Consider the following 13,467-nt stretch of genomic DNA (forward strand, 5'->3'; position numbering starts at 1 on the left):
ATTGGTAAGGGACCTGAACCACCCCAAAGCAAGCAGAATCGGTGGCTCTGCTCAGCTCGGCCCGTTCTGGACCTCTTACCCTTTTTTCTTCCATTTTTACTTCTTTTTTCATTCCCTTTCCCTGCTTTCATTCCTTCGTTTCTTTTTCTTTTCCCTTCCTTTCTTTTCTTTTCCCTTCCTTTCTTTCTTTCCTTTCTACCTTTTTTCCTTTATTTTGCTTCTCGCTTCTTTTCATTGTTTCCTTTTTCTTCTTCTTCCTTTTCTTCCTTTTCTTCTCCCTTCCTTTCTTCCTTAGAGGGAGATAAGCCAAATTTTACAACTGTGGATCACGTTCAATGTGTTGTATCCAATGCCGTACCAACTACCAAGTCAATTCAGCATCCAAAAAAAATATGCACTCCTCTTGGAGATAGCTCAAATGCTTTAATAAATTTTGAGGTCTCAAAAAATTGACCTTACCTTATTCCAACATATTAATTTAAACTAGAACCTGAACCAAGCTAATAAGCCTCTAAATTAGGCCATGATCCTAAACTGTACATATGAAAATAAACTAGATTGGCCTAGTTCATGCACAACTCAACATCAAATTATTCCATTTATATCCTGACATCAAATAAATCTTGCATTAATGCATAAATATATTTGAAACCATCAAAGTATTAGAAGCAAATACCCCGAATTTTGTACCACGATGATCCAACCTACAATGGAATTCTAAATTCCTTCCAACTCCCTTGAGAAGCCCAATGTAATTATTAGTTCACACACTGTAAATAACAGATAGTGATAGATAAGGACAAGTTTTTAAGTAATGCTACTTTATTTGATTTAGATAATCATATACATGATTCATTATACAGTAATGAATACATATATTACTTCCCTAAATCATTGACTTTATATCATACTTCTTGATCAATCATTTCTCAAGCTACTTCTCTAAGGAAATCCACGAACTAAATAACATTGAAATCCTAAATATAACAACCATAATGGATGAAAAAATCAGTAAAAAAATAAAAAATTAAAAAAAACAAAAAATTTAGAAAAAAAATGGTGTACCGGCACAGAACCGATATGCCATTGCGTACCATATGTCAGTATGGTATTGAATCAATACAACACCATACTAGTCACCAACCAGTACAGCACCCAATATCGGTTCTACAGACCTTGACCATTTTGTATGTTTATTCTTGGTCCTACATCTTGTACTCTACCGGTGGTCAGGGTACCTATGCCTCTTTGCTAGTTAAATAGATCACTTGATGCATAGCTACGAAGAGTCCAAAACTTATGACTTCTATTTCTTGGAATCTTCTAACTCCAATATAATAGGTCACATCGTGGATCTTCAAGTTACAAAGCTTATCATTGATTCAGAATCACTATGATTTAGACTTTAATGCTACTAAAATGTTTCTAGACTAACATCCTCTTTCTTTATACAGACACCCATATGTATCTAGCGAATTGGACATACAAGTTCCTTTTCATCGTCAGTCATCTTGATTCAACCTATTAATTCAATTAAACATGATCAACTAGGTCATAACAGATCCAACTTCTACTCCCCCAAAAAATTTAACAATGCATGCAGTTGAGCAAGTGTCCACACACAAAATGTTCATAGGTAGCAGAAGGTGACATATATTTCATCCACGAGCAAAAAAATAAATAAAACTACCAAAAAAATTTTTGTGGCACTTAAAGACAGAAAAAAAAAAGCAGTATGTAATTACTAAAAATGCTTGATAGCAAGGTCCGTCGTACCGGTACCGGTCGGCATACCGGTGGCGGCCCGGACCAGTACGTACCGATCCCATACCAGTTCCGTACCGGTTTGTACCAGTCCCATACCGGTTCTCCAATGATAAGCTACCGATACCGGATTTCACGCTGATCCGGTACCAATCCCAGGTAGGACCGGTACGGCAAACCATGCTTGATAGTGTTCTGGTACAAAATTGAGGCCCTTATTTCAAGTCTTAGTATCCATATCTTCATGATTACATGAATTAAAAATCAGATTATTGGATAATCTACTATTTGGTTTTTCTTTTTTCGCATGATGATATCAGCTAAATTTTGGTCTTTGTAGAAATGGGCCACATCTGGCATTCCTCATTTGTTAATTAAAATTATCATTAATAGTTTAATGCTGTTTTAAAAAACAGTTTATGTGGCCACAAACACCACCTCTTATGCCTATATGTCCCCATGAATATGCTGCACAAGGGACTAGGCTGCACCAGTATGTGAATTGACCCACATGGTGGATGCCCAAGTGGCCCAGCCCTCCATTCGTCTCCTCCTCTGCTGCCTTATCAGTAATCTTACTTACATTTTCTGAATTTGATTGATTTCTTCCTAATTTTTATTTTTTATGTATATATTTAAACATGAACTGCCTAAGCAGCCACATACTACAAAAGCACTATGAGGTACCTCAACTGCTTGCATACCAGCTAATTTATGAAACATTGGTCATCATCATAATTATTTCATGATAGAATTTAACATTAGTTAAATGGAATATATGCTTCAAATCCTAGACTTATAGTTCTTGAAACTGAACAAGCTAAGCTGCTACCACAATTTTTTTAATTGTCATGACAATTGGCAATAACTATAAATAATGGGCCAGTGCTTTGAAAGTGACGATGAAGGACAAAGCAAGGGGATTGGCAACAAATTGTCAGCATATCAAATCACTGACTACTAAAATGCAACCACATCAGGACCACAAGGTCTTCATATTCCATGGTGATAACGTTGATGAAACAGAAGTGAATCGAGATTATACCTCCCCAAAGCAAAAATTGCTTTCAGATTGTAGAACTCGCCGAACAACTAAAGCACCAATATCACGCCCTCTCTGTTCGACTGCTTGACCCCTTTCTATTAGGGTAACTTCTGCACCAAGTTCCCCAAGCACAAGGGAAGCAAACAAGCCTGATGGTCCACTACCAATGACTGAAACTTTTGGTCTTTTGAGAAGTGGAAGCTTGTTAGAATCCTTGCTGTGAGTGTCTTGTCTCTCTTCCAGCTTCAAACCATTGTGCATTTGTTTACAATCATGTAATATACGAATCAGATCAGCAGGAATGTCTTCCTTGGGCATATACTCTATGACCCCCAGTTTGGATTCTAACCGATAGATGAAGTCCCATGTGCGAGGCTCCAAATTCAGAAGTTTCTTTACATCCATGTCCACAGTATAAACAAACTGAGGTTCCTTCAGCACCTGCAGACACATCAAGAGAGTAGGTTACAAGTTACAAATAAAAAGTGCAACCTACAACAGCAGACAGCTAACAAAGATACTTGGCCCTTTTCATCGGCTATTATACGTGCGAAAATTGGATTTCATGAAAACAAATAAGCAGAAGGACCTTAAGTCATGTTCGACAGTTCTATCTTTACCTAAGTTGAAACTTAGTTGGGAAAAGGCTGTGTAATTATGATTATGATTTTTAACTAAGTTGAAACATGTCTAGATATAACTGATAGAGGCCAGCACAATGTCATACATAAAGGCTATATTCATCCAAATATGTTACACAATACATACATATCAACTAGAAAACTAGTGAAGAAACAGAATCTGCTATGTCGCTCTCAAGCAACTTTTATAGAAAGATGGGTTAAAAAGGAAATACATAATTTAATCAACAAATTATATCTGAAATTTCCGCTTTCTGCATGTTGATATACTTTTAATTGTAATAGAAACTGATGACTGAAAAACTGATGACCGAAAACATCAGTGCAAGTCCATACTGGTCTGAGTTCTTAGAAGTTTTTTGCTACAGATTCTCTTGAACCATGTGTATTTGAACTTCATGTTTTTTATCTTATACTGTCTTCACATATTATTCAACAAAAAAACCTGTGCCTAATAAACTGTATATACAGGGTACCTGCAAATTAGTATTTAAATTTTGTAGCATTATGCAATATATCAAACTCTGCCTTAAGATTTGTGGTAACAAAATGTACCATGTGAACAGAAGTCAAAGATTTGAGCATATTAGATCAAAGAAGGAAAAACAAGATTGTCAAATCACCTAGGTGGTCCTGGGCATTTACCCCTTTCAGGGGATGCGGAATCTGGGAGCTGCATGGCTTGCAATCGACCCTAACAGAAGTTGGCCGTGCTAGCCAGATAGCCATGATAAAGATGTGATTGCAGAAATGGAAAAGAGGTCCCCATTTCTCCATTGCAAGAACCACCAAAAGAGGGGGAAATCTCTTCAACTACCAATTGGATCCTTTGCCTCCTTCCCAGAACTCTACTCACCTCGGGCCAATGGTCCAATCTCCCATGACACCTTCCAATGCTTCACTATTATTCTCGTATGCCACAATTTAGGGATTGGAAGACAACCAGCTAAGAGTGAAAGACCCGAAACATGATGGAGAGATAGTAGGTGGAGGAGCTAGATGAAGTGGCCTAGTGTCATTTTAGGAAACATGCAGGAGGGTTGCCCTCGGAAGTATGGCTGGAGGCAATAGAACAATGACCGGGGGCTAGGGGTGGTAGGGTTGAGGCAGGGGCGGCCCAATACATTTGGGGGCCTAAGGCGAATCCAATGAATGAGGCCTTTTTTTTTAATAATAAATTTTTTAATAAATATAAAATATTTAAAAAATGATATGAAAATGGATAGCTATCAAGTACACTATTTCAACAAAGATACATGAATCTAACAAAAATAGGCAAGAAATCTTTTTAATTTAATATTATTTTTGAATGGAAGTGCAGAAAGTAATTATCCTAAAAAAAAGGGGCCATAAAACTGATTAAATAACTGAGATAATGCTTGGCAATATTGTTTATCATGTCAAGCAAGAGTGGAATAGGAAAAGGTCATCCCATGGCACTTCATGATCAAGGTAAAGAAAAGAATTTGTCCAGAGAGGAGCTTCTCTATAAGAGAAAGTAGGGGCATTATGGGAAATTGACTCTATCTAATTAATAAAAGTCTCATCCCTCCATCTCCCCTTCAAGTGAGTACCCAAGCAGCAACCGCAACATCACAGCACAGCAGCCATTCAACCCCCTCCCTCCTTCTCTCTCTACCACCCAAGAGGGGAGAAGAAACGGAGAGGAGAAAATTAAAAGAATCTCCACCCTCCAAGAAGTCCATTTCCAATCCCCCTTTCTTCCTGATGGCCCAGCTGGATCAGGAGTAATGTGAGGGAAGGAAAACCAAGACCAAAACCAAACAAGAGAAGGGATGAAAGATAAGAGTGGCTTCAGGCGTGTATCAAGCCAACCAAAGCCCTCCTCTCTCTCTCTCTCTCTCTCTCCATCCAAAACAAAACTACCGTCCCCAACTTCCTAAATTTCCTCTCAGCAGGCCAAGAAACTCTCCACCTCCCTTCCATCAAGGGGGAAGACTCGATATGGGGCCTTTGCTTCCTTTTGGTCCCGGTCAGACCCTCTCTCTCTCTCTCTCTCTCTCTCTCTCTCTCTTCACCTCCCGGGGGCCTTTCATTGGCCCGGGGCCTTAGGCGACCGCCTCGGTCGCCTAAGGCTCGGGCCGGCCCTGGGTTGAGGTCGTTAGTGAGCTAACTAATACATGGAAGCAGATGAAGATCCATGGCTACCATTGTCATTGGCCTCTTCCTCTTGTGGCGAGCAAAGAGAATAGCTAGGGGGCAGAGAATAAGTTGCCAGCAATCTAATCGGCAAGGTAGAGGCAAAAAAGAAGCAAGAGGGTAGAGGGGACGGAGGTTTTTCTTTCCTCGAAGTAGAGAGACTTATATGTTTCCAAGGTGTGATGGAAGATTCAACCAACAATTGTAGGTGAGTGAAGGTTGAGGAAGGATGCAAAGGATCTAGCAGTCAGAGGCAACAAACCATCTTTGGTCACTACATGGAACAAGGGACATGGAGACCACCTTTTCACTTGTTTTGCTTCTGCCAATCATTTTCTAGCCTTTATTTTGGATGAATGGCCATCTTCGTTGGGGAGATTCTCTCTAGACTACATGTTGCACAACCCACTGAATGCCCACCCCTATCAAGGCCCATATGAAATGCCTAGGCAATTGGGTCAGCACCCGAGTAAAAATATCATCAAAAGTTAATAAAATTATATATTTCCATTATTGAGTTGTATACAATTCAAAAAGAATTACTTCAAAGAATATCACGTTGAGAAACATTAAGGTTGTCAACCACTGGTGCAATATTGAATCTTTAATTTGTGTTACTCTAATTTTAGTTAATAATCTTTCTATAAAGTGATTTAAAGTACTTAAAGCCTCGTAAAACTATAACATGCTCAAGCAACTTGGCATATGAGGACCAACTAAATATGTTTATATTTAAAAAAATAATTAGTTAAAGAATTAATTCTCTTAATAAATCATACAACAAGACACTTGTCGAAGACAAAAGCGGCCCATACTAGCTAAATCGGGGCTTGTACTGGTCAGTATCACTGGTACTAGTCAGTGCCGACTAGTAAGATCAAACATGACTAAGATGCCTCAATTTTATATGTTTCAAGAACTTGGGGGCATGCCAGTGTCGTAATCTGCCCGAAATAGATACAGGGACGGTTGTACTATCTCGTTTCGGCAGTATTTAAAACACTATTGGATGGTATTCAGTTTTTTGGCTATGTTTCGTTGGGCATTTGGTCTTATTTGAGCCTTTTAGGTAAAATGAGCTCCCTATAATAAATGTTATTATTTAAAATTTTATGAAGATTCATTAAGAAAAAGGACATCTCGTGCACAAAACTCCCGCCACTATAAGGTCTAAAGAGGGTCAGATGTATGCAACCGTACCCGCATTTGTGTAGATTCATTAAAGACACAAAATTCTAGAGAATTGTTTCTTGGTGAGCTTTATTTGTGAGATAGTGGCAGATCCAAAATTTGTCAAAAAGGGAACAAGCAGTAGCTAAGCAATATAGTGCAAGTACTGACAAAGAAATCAAAAGAAATATAACAAATTACTAATGAACACATATATATAAAATAAATAAATAATAAAATTATATTGCAAGTACCATTGTCATCAGTACTTTCTTGCCATTACTTGGAAAACTCTTGTTGTCAATGTGGTAGAGAAAAACAAAATCAACTAGAAATATCAGGAGCTAGCAGAAGCCCCAAAAATAGGGGAAGGGCAAAAAGAAAAAGACTTGCATACCTATGAGCCTGAGGAGCCGGCTGTTCATAGGAGCACTAAGAAATTTCCATGTCCTTTTCTTCTTCTCTTTAGTGTGAAAGCCAAGGAAAAATAAAAGTGGCAAGAAATATAATAAAATAAGAAGAAAACTCAAAACCAGGGGGGAAAAGTTGCATGCTTGTGAGTATGTCACATGGGCTGTTGGGTTGATGCCTTGAGAAAGACACCCGTGTTCTCCTATGGTGGTCTTCTATGGACTAGAAACCTCCACCATCTCTTCTTCCTAGGTTTTAGGGAAGGGTCTATTGTTGGAAGAGTTTATTTAAGACCTTTCTTTGAGATTTCATGGAAAGCCAGAGATAGAGTCTGAGACCCTGAGTTGTAGAGAGTCCCATCATAACTCTAATAATCTTAACCATATAAAGATGGATTGCTAAGTTTATGTGATGAAATTTCCACAAAAACAGTACAATACTGGTTGGTAACCAACATTCTGCATCTAGAGGAAATCCTCATAACAGGAACCTCTCGATTTTAAGAATGAGTAAATCCTCATATTGGCTCCCAAATTATGGCAGGTTTCTCTGCCCCTTGCTCCAACCAATAAGGTAAATATCCCTACCCACTAACTGGTTCCAAAAATTTAAAGTAGACCTTCTCTTACCTAAATTTCCTTTGGAAAGAATGTGGAACCAATTTCATGATGGTTAGTGTCAAGATAATAGAATTTGTTAAAGCCTTCGCTTATTGTGCTATATGGTCGATGCCGCATTGATTGGAAAAGGCGGAGATTTTTATGTTCAAGCATACAACAAAATATCCTAATCCTTTAGCAACAGTTTACCAAAATTTGGCAACATTAAGTTGGCAAGGTCCATCAAAAATAAGGGCCTATAGAGGCAGTATGATACTTCAACGGTCAAGATGAACAGAAGACGAGCAAATTCATAACTGATGCATGCCAAATACCTTATAAAGAACAAAGGAGGGCTCTACAACTAGACACTACGAAGTTTATAGGAGTATGCCAGAATGAATGTGTGCATTATGGATGACAATAAATCAATATATACTCAGAAATATAATGATTGAATGTTCATCACGACAGTAAGATACTAGAAGCTAGGATAATGAAAATCATGGATAAATATATGGTACAATTATGCACATGCACTCACACAAACACATACTTTTATTTTATCAAATTTGATGTCTATGTCTGTGCCAGGATTTATTCCACTAGTTCTGCTTGTACATATCATACACCATCATACATAATATACACTCATGCATGCTCAAGTTAGGAGAGATTCTCCGAGCCATTGGAAATCATCTCAAATAACATGTGAATGTAATGGATAAAGATTATCCAAAATGCATAATCATATATAATATACACTCATGCATGCTCAAGTTAGGACAGATTCTTCCAGCCATTGAAAATCATAACATGCGAATGTAGTGGATAAAGGTTGTCCAAAAAGCATATGTACAAAGACATATCATATTTTATAAACTTTAAGTTAACTTTCTTGAACCAAAGAACTTCCCAAAAACAGAGAAAAGATCGACCAAAGAGTGCACACGCATATATATATATATGCATATACGTGTATGTGTGTATCCAGTAAACTGACCTTTCTTGCGTCAAAAGACTTCCGAACAATGGAGAATGCTTCCTGAGGTAACATGGCAGCAACCTGCCGCAAGAAATATCAGCTCATCAGATGTTTTTGCAGCATAATAAGATAAAGCCCCATAACATAAACAACAGAAAGACGAGTTACCGACGCACCAGATTGCAAAGATCAAACAAGGTATAAACTTTTTGCTTCTAGTCCAACAAATAGACAGGAGTTTCCGTCCGATTGAAATTATCTTATTACATGACTGTATATAAAGTGTTAAATTGGGTCATACAGCTATCAAACATACCATGCTCCTGAAATCACCTTGCATAGTGAACCTTGTGATGGCAGTATCTCCATAATCACTTATTTTCTTGTTACTCCCAAGGTCTCAAATCTCGATTGTGCCATAGTGTCTGATCCACTTCTTGCACACCACATTCAACCATACCAGCATGGGGTATCGTCCAGGTCAACAAACAACGAGCAGATATGAGAAGCATACTACATCTCATAGTGCACCGGTATGTGAACAATACAGGTCAATATGCAACTTGTGAGATTCCAAAACTTGGTTAGTCCCAAGGTTTAAGTGCTGGCCCACCATTTAAGGCTAGTACAGCATTAGGTCAGCATGGCACCCACTATTTTTTTATTATTTTATTAATTACAAAAGAACTTTTTTGTTTTCTGTCATAGACATGGAACAACCCCTGCTAGCAGCACTCAAAACCTTGGTTATTCGTAGACATGGAAATAACAATCTAGAACATAAGAATAACAAAAATCATATTTTGTAAGATACAATTTTAAATATTTCATTTAGCTCTTATTTCTGAAATTACAAATTGTCTATTCATAGACTCTTCATTTCAAACTACTTAAATTGTTATTACTTCATTTAAATGCACAGAAACCAAACAATGCTTATGGAACCATATAATTGTTTTGAAAAGCATGACCAGGAAGATTCATGTATATTTATATGTGTTGATTTGGACAATGCAAATTGGAATGGCCTTAAAAAATGATGCAAAAATATAAGGTGATATAACATACCAACAGAGGTACATAAATTTATGACAAAAGCATGCTTTATTTGATTAAGCAGCTTATTCAATTAGGCCTTAAAAAATGAGAATCTTATATGATGATTAATGTAGTGGGTATTTAATTACATTATTATAATAAAACTACACATATTTAAGGGGCAAGAGTAAAGATTTGAAGTCTAAGATTTTTCTTTCTTTTCTAAAGTCAAGCTGTTAAAGGTAAAAGAAAAAATCATGCAGGATATTATGTTTGCATCAGTTGAATATTCTTGAAATAGCAATGTCAGTTAGTAGTTAATCAAAAAAACTAAACTCACTTATTTGTACACAAAAAAAAAAAAAAAACTGAACTCACTTATAGGAAGACCTTTGCTTGTGTTGGAAATAGTGAGTAACCTTTCCTTTGTTGGGGGAGAGGGGGGAGGGACTTTTTCCACCTCGGATGGCTAAAATTTAATGATTTATTGAAGGAAGGAAAGGTCTTACTAAGAAACACTCAGAAGTGAAGGCCTTCCAAGAATCTTTGGATATGAAATATGTTGCATGTTGTATACATATTCTTCCTTACAAGATGCAGCCTCTAAGACATGATGGAAAACTTTTGCATTTTTTGATTTGTATTACTATTTGAAACATGGCCTCAATCAAGCAAAAGAAATGACGTCGACATCATGGACTGCACCATTCCAAAGAAACAGAGAGGGAAGATCTGAGGACACCTTCCAGACCATGATAATATTAATTCATGATAATATTAATTCAAGATAATGACAAAGAAATTCTTTACTAGAGGAAGAGGGAAGACAATAAAGTACATTAGATTTCCAAGAAAGAGCTGCAGTAACTGGTCAAAGAACTTGAAGAATGAAGATTCAGTAATAGGACTCAGCAGAATCAATGTACTAAGGAGAGAGGTAATAATGCATCCAACTTCAAGCATTATTATGAAAGGTTTGGCAAAAATATTATCTAAATGGCATCTGATAATACAGATGATAAACAGAGATTGTGTGGCAGTTTTGAAGAAATGAACAATGTTTGAACTTTGAAGCAAACACTTTGTATATTTCAGGAAACCGAAGATCACAATATATGAAAGAATGTTTAAGAAAGGAGAAACAATCCATGCAGAATAGATAGGTTTTATTAAAAGGTCATGTGCTTCAAAAGAGAACAAAACAACAAGGTAGAAGCACGATTAAGCCATCAGCTTAGATGACAACTAAAAAGGGAAGTGTCGACCAGGACAAAGTCACAGCAACAATCTCAATGCAAGAATAAGGAAGCATAGTCTAAAATGGGAGAACCAAGAACTGAGAAAGCATGAGCTGAGTCGACAGGTGCAATCAGCTACCAGCACATTTTTTTAAAACAATGGTTATACACCGACACTCAAGTTCGGACCCGAGATCACTCATTTGGAAAGGAAGGTAGCAACCAGAAAATCAAGAAATTGAAGATCCTTAATCCGAAGAAATATCATCACAATTTTGAAATGTGACAGTAACTTATCACAGAAAAGATTGTTATTAACAAAAATTCAAGAGAATTCTTGAAAAAACCAACAATAAAAAATGAAGGATAGAAAAGTTGACAGTAGACTAGTAGGACCAGCTTAATTATAAGCGTATTTAAATAAAGAAAGGTAAAAGTTAAAAGCTTTATGTTTACTTAATTGTCGATCAAATTTTGAAAATGCTTGCTTTCATTAGGTCAAGTTATCACAAGAAAAAGAATCATTGATAAAAGAAGCAAATATTATTGGAATTCATCAAGACTAAACAAGACAGTAAAAAAAAAAGAACCTACAGGAAAAGCCACTTATTTCCACTAGCCATTTTTCTCAAGCAAAACCAATCACTTCCCTATAACAAACTAGACTAAAAGGATCTTCCTGTCTATAAAGATTGTTTCTCCTAGTGCCCTAGAAAATAGGAAGACCAAAAGGATAGTATAGCTTACCCATGGAAAATAATGCATCTACTTTGCTTTTGTGATAGAAGGCACAAACCAATGCATCTATATAACTCTAGAAAAAAGCATTTTAGGTGGTACCAAAGGAGATTGTCACCTATCCCAGCCATGGGATTGCAAAGAATACGATGACTTGCAAGCTATTTTTTTTGGTACTTTTTTCTGAGCCAGTAACCAACATGGATTAAAAGAGTCATGAAAGGATCAACAAGACCCAAAATTTTTCAAACATTTCAGAAATTTAAAATAGAGATTAAGGGTTTAAGAAACACGGAATACATCATGCAAGTACTGTAAATTTACATCCGGGCTTCTGTATAATTGCTTGAAGATTAAGCAAACTTCAGCTGGGGGAATTCCTGACTTGCCACTGTCTGATGCTCAGTTTGTGAGTTATACTTAGAGACTACGAAAAAGAATCATGCATTCCTTGTTCAATCATTGCATGTTATGTCCCAACTCTAGTTAGACACTTCGGAAAAGCATAGTTTCATAATCATCCAGACCTTCAAATCTCTTAACTTTTGATCTAATTAACCTTTTGTCTGTTTAGGAGCATCAAACATGCAGAAAAATCATCATGAGATAGCAGAATTCTTTCCTACCATTGAAGGGGGAAGATGATACAAGTGCATCAAGAAAGTGCACATTTTAAAAAATAATATCATAAATTGAAAGGTACACGTCACAGATCTTTTGGTACAAAAACAAAAAGCGGTAAGAAGCAGTAGTCTTGCCTTATAAAAACAAAGCCTACAGACAGTACAACTGCGCTCTTAACCTGAAAAGGGCACAAATGCATAAGATAATAAATTACCCTTTCTCCTCAGACCAAGACTATCTACTGACCTTCCGGTCATGGAATTATGACTTGTCCGTGCAAGTTTAGAGAATCTGATCTCCGTCACGGTATAATGTATGCTTTCAATAACATAGTAAAAGTATATATCCAAACATAAGCTCCAGATCAATCAGATAAAAGATAATAGAGCTGTTCTAGTGTGCTCAAATGCCAACAAGACCAGATATCCCCTGTTCGACTAAGTTCTATTAGAGTTAGCAAGATCATTTTTTGAAGAGTACTTGAAGTATCCTCAGATACATCCATTTTCTGCATTATTACAAGATTATGTTGAAATTTTTAAAAACAATTCATAAAATAACACCATAAACCAGAAAAACACAAAAAAGTTATTCGCCAATGGATTTCTCATCTTCCAATTAAACTCCTTTACATCATACATACAAAGAATCCAGAAGGACGAGAATTACCGGGAATTCGAGCACCTTGGCAATGGCTTCAAGAAGAGGAAGGGAGACCCCAATGAAGTCCTTCCCAGGATCCTTGTGGGCGGGGACGCCGAGCTTGGAGAGCCTCCAGAACCCCTCGGCGCGGTTCTTGATGTCGTTCTGGAGGAGCGTTTCGTTCATCATCCGGAGCTTCTTCTTCTCGGACGGGTACCTCTGCTTCCCGGTCCGCTTCGCGCACCGAATCGCGAGGCTTCTACGAGGAGACAACAAGGGTTTCGGAGCGTTAAAACTAGGGCATGCGTTCGGCCGCGAAGGGTAGAGAGGGAGGAGCGGGCACTTGACGGCCATGGCCGTTTGGAGGAGGCTGCAGCCGGCGATAAGCTTTGCTCGCCGATATATTACGGAG

At 37.4% G+C, this 13,467-nt stretch overlaps 1 protein-coding gene across 2 annotated transcripts in view; it reads right to left on the bottom strand.

Moving 5' to 3' along the window:
* The window catches only part of LOC103720589 (uncharacterized protein Cbei_0202), a 38,955-nt gene extending 25,488 nt beyond the window's left edge, over positions 1-13,467 (bottom strand). Inside the window, exons 1-3 of one of the 2 annotated variants that reach the window (XM_008810358.3) lie at positions 13,083-13,467; positions 8,794-8,856; positions 2,810-3,250 (exon numbers count right to left, since the gene is read on the bottom strand). In XM_008810358.3, coding sequence (XP_008808580.2) covers positions 2,810-3,250; positions 8,794-8,856; positions 13,083-13,409 — 831 coding nt within the window. In that variant the 5' untranslated portion in view covers positions 13,410-13,467. The remainder of the gene's footprint in view (positions 1-2,809; positions 3,251-8,793; positions 8,857-13,082) is intronic. The other variant, XM_008810356.3, reaches the window with a different exon arrangement.

The sequence above is a fragment of the Phoenix dactylifera genome, chromosome 1 (genome assembly GCF_009389715.1).
Source record: "Phoenix dactylifera cultivar Barhee BC4 chromosome 1, palm_55x_up_171113_PBpolish2nd_filt_p, whole genome shotgun sequence".
Taxonomy (NCBI): Eukaryota; Viridiplantae; Streptophyta; class Magnoliopsida; order Arecales; family Arecaceae; genus Phoenix; species Phoenix dactylifera.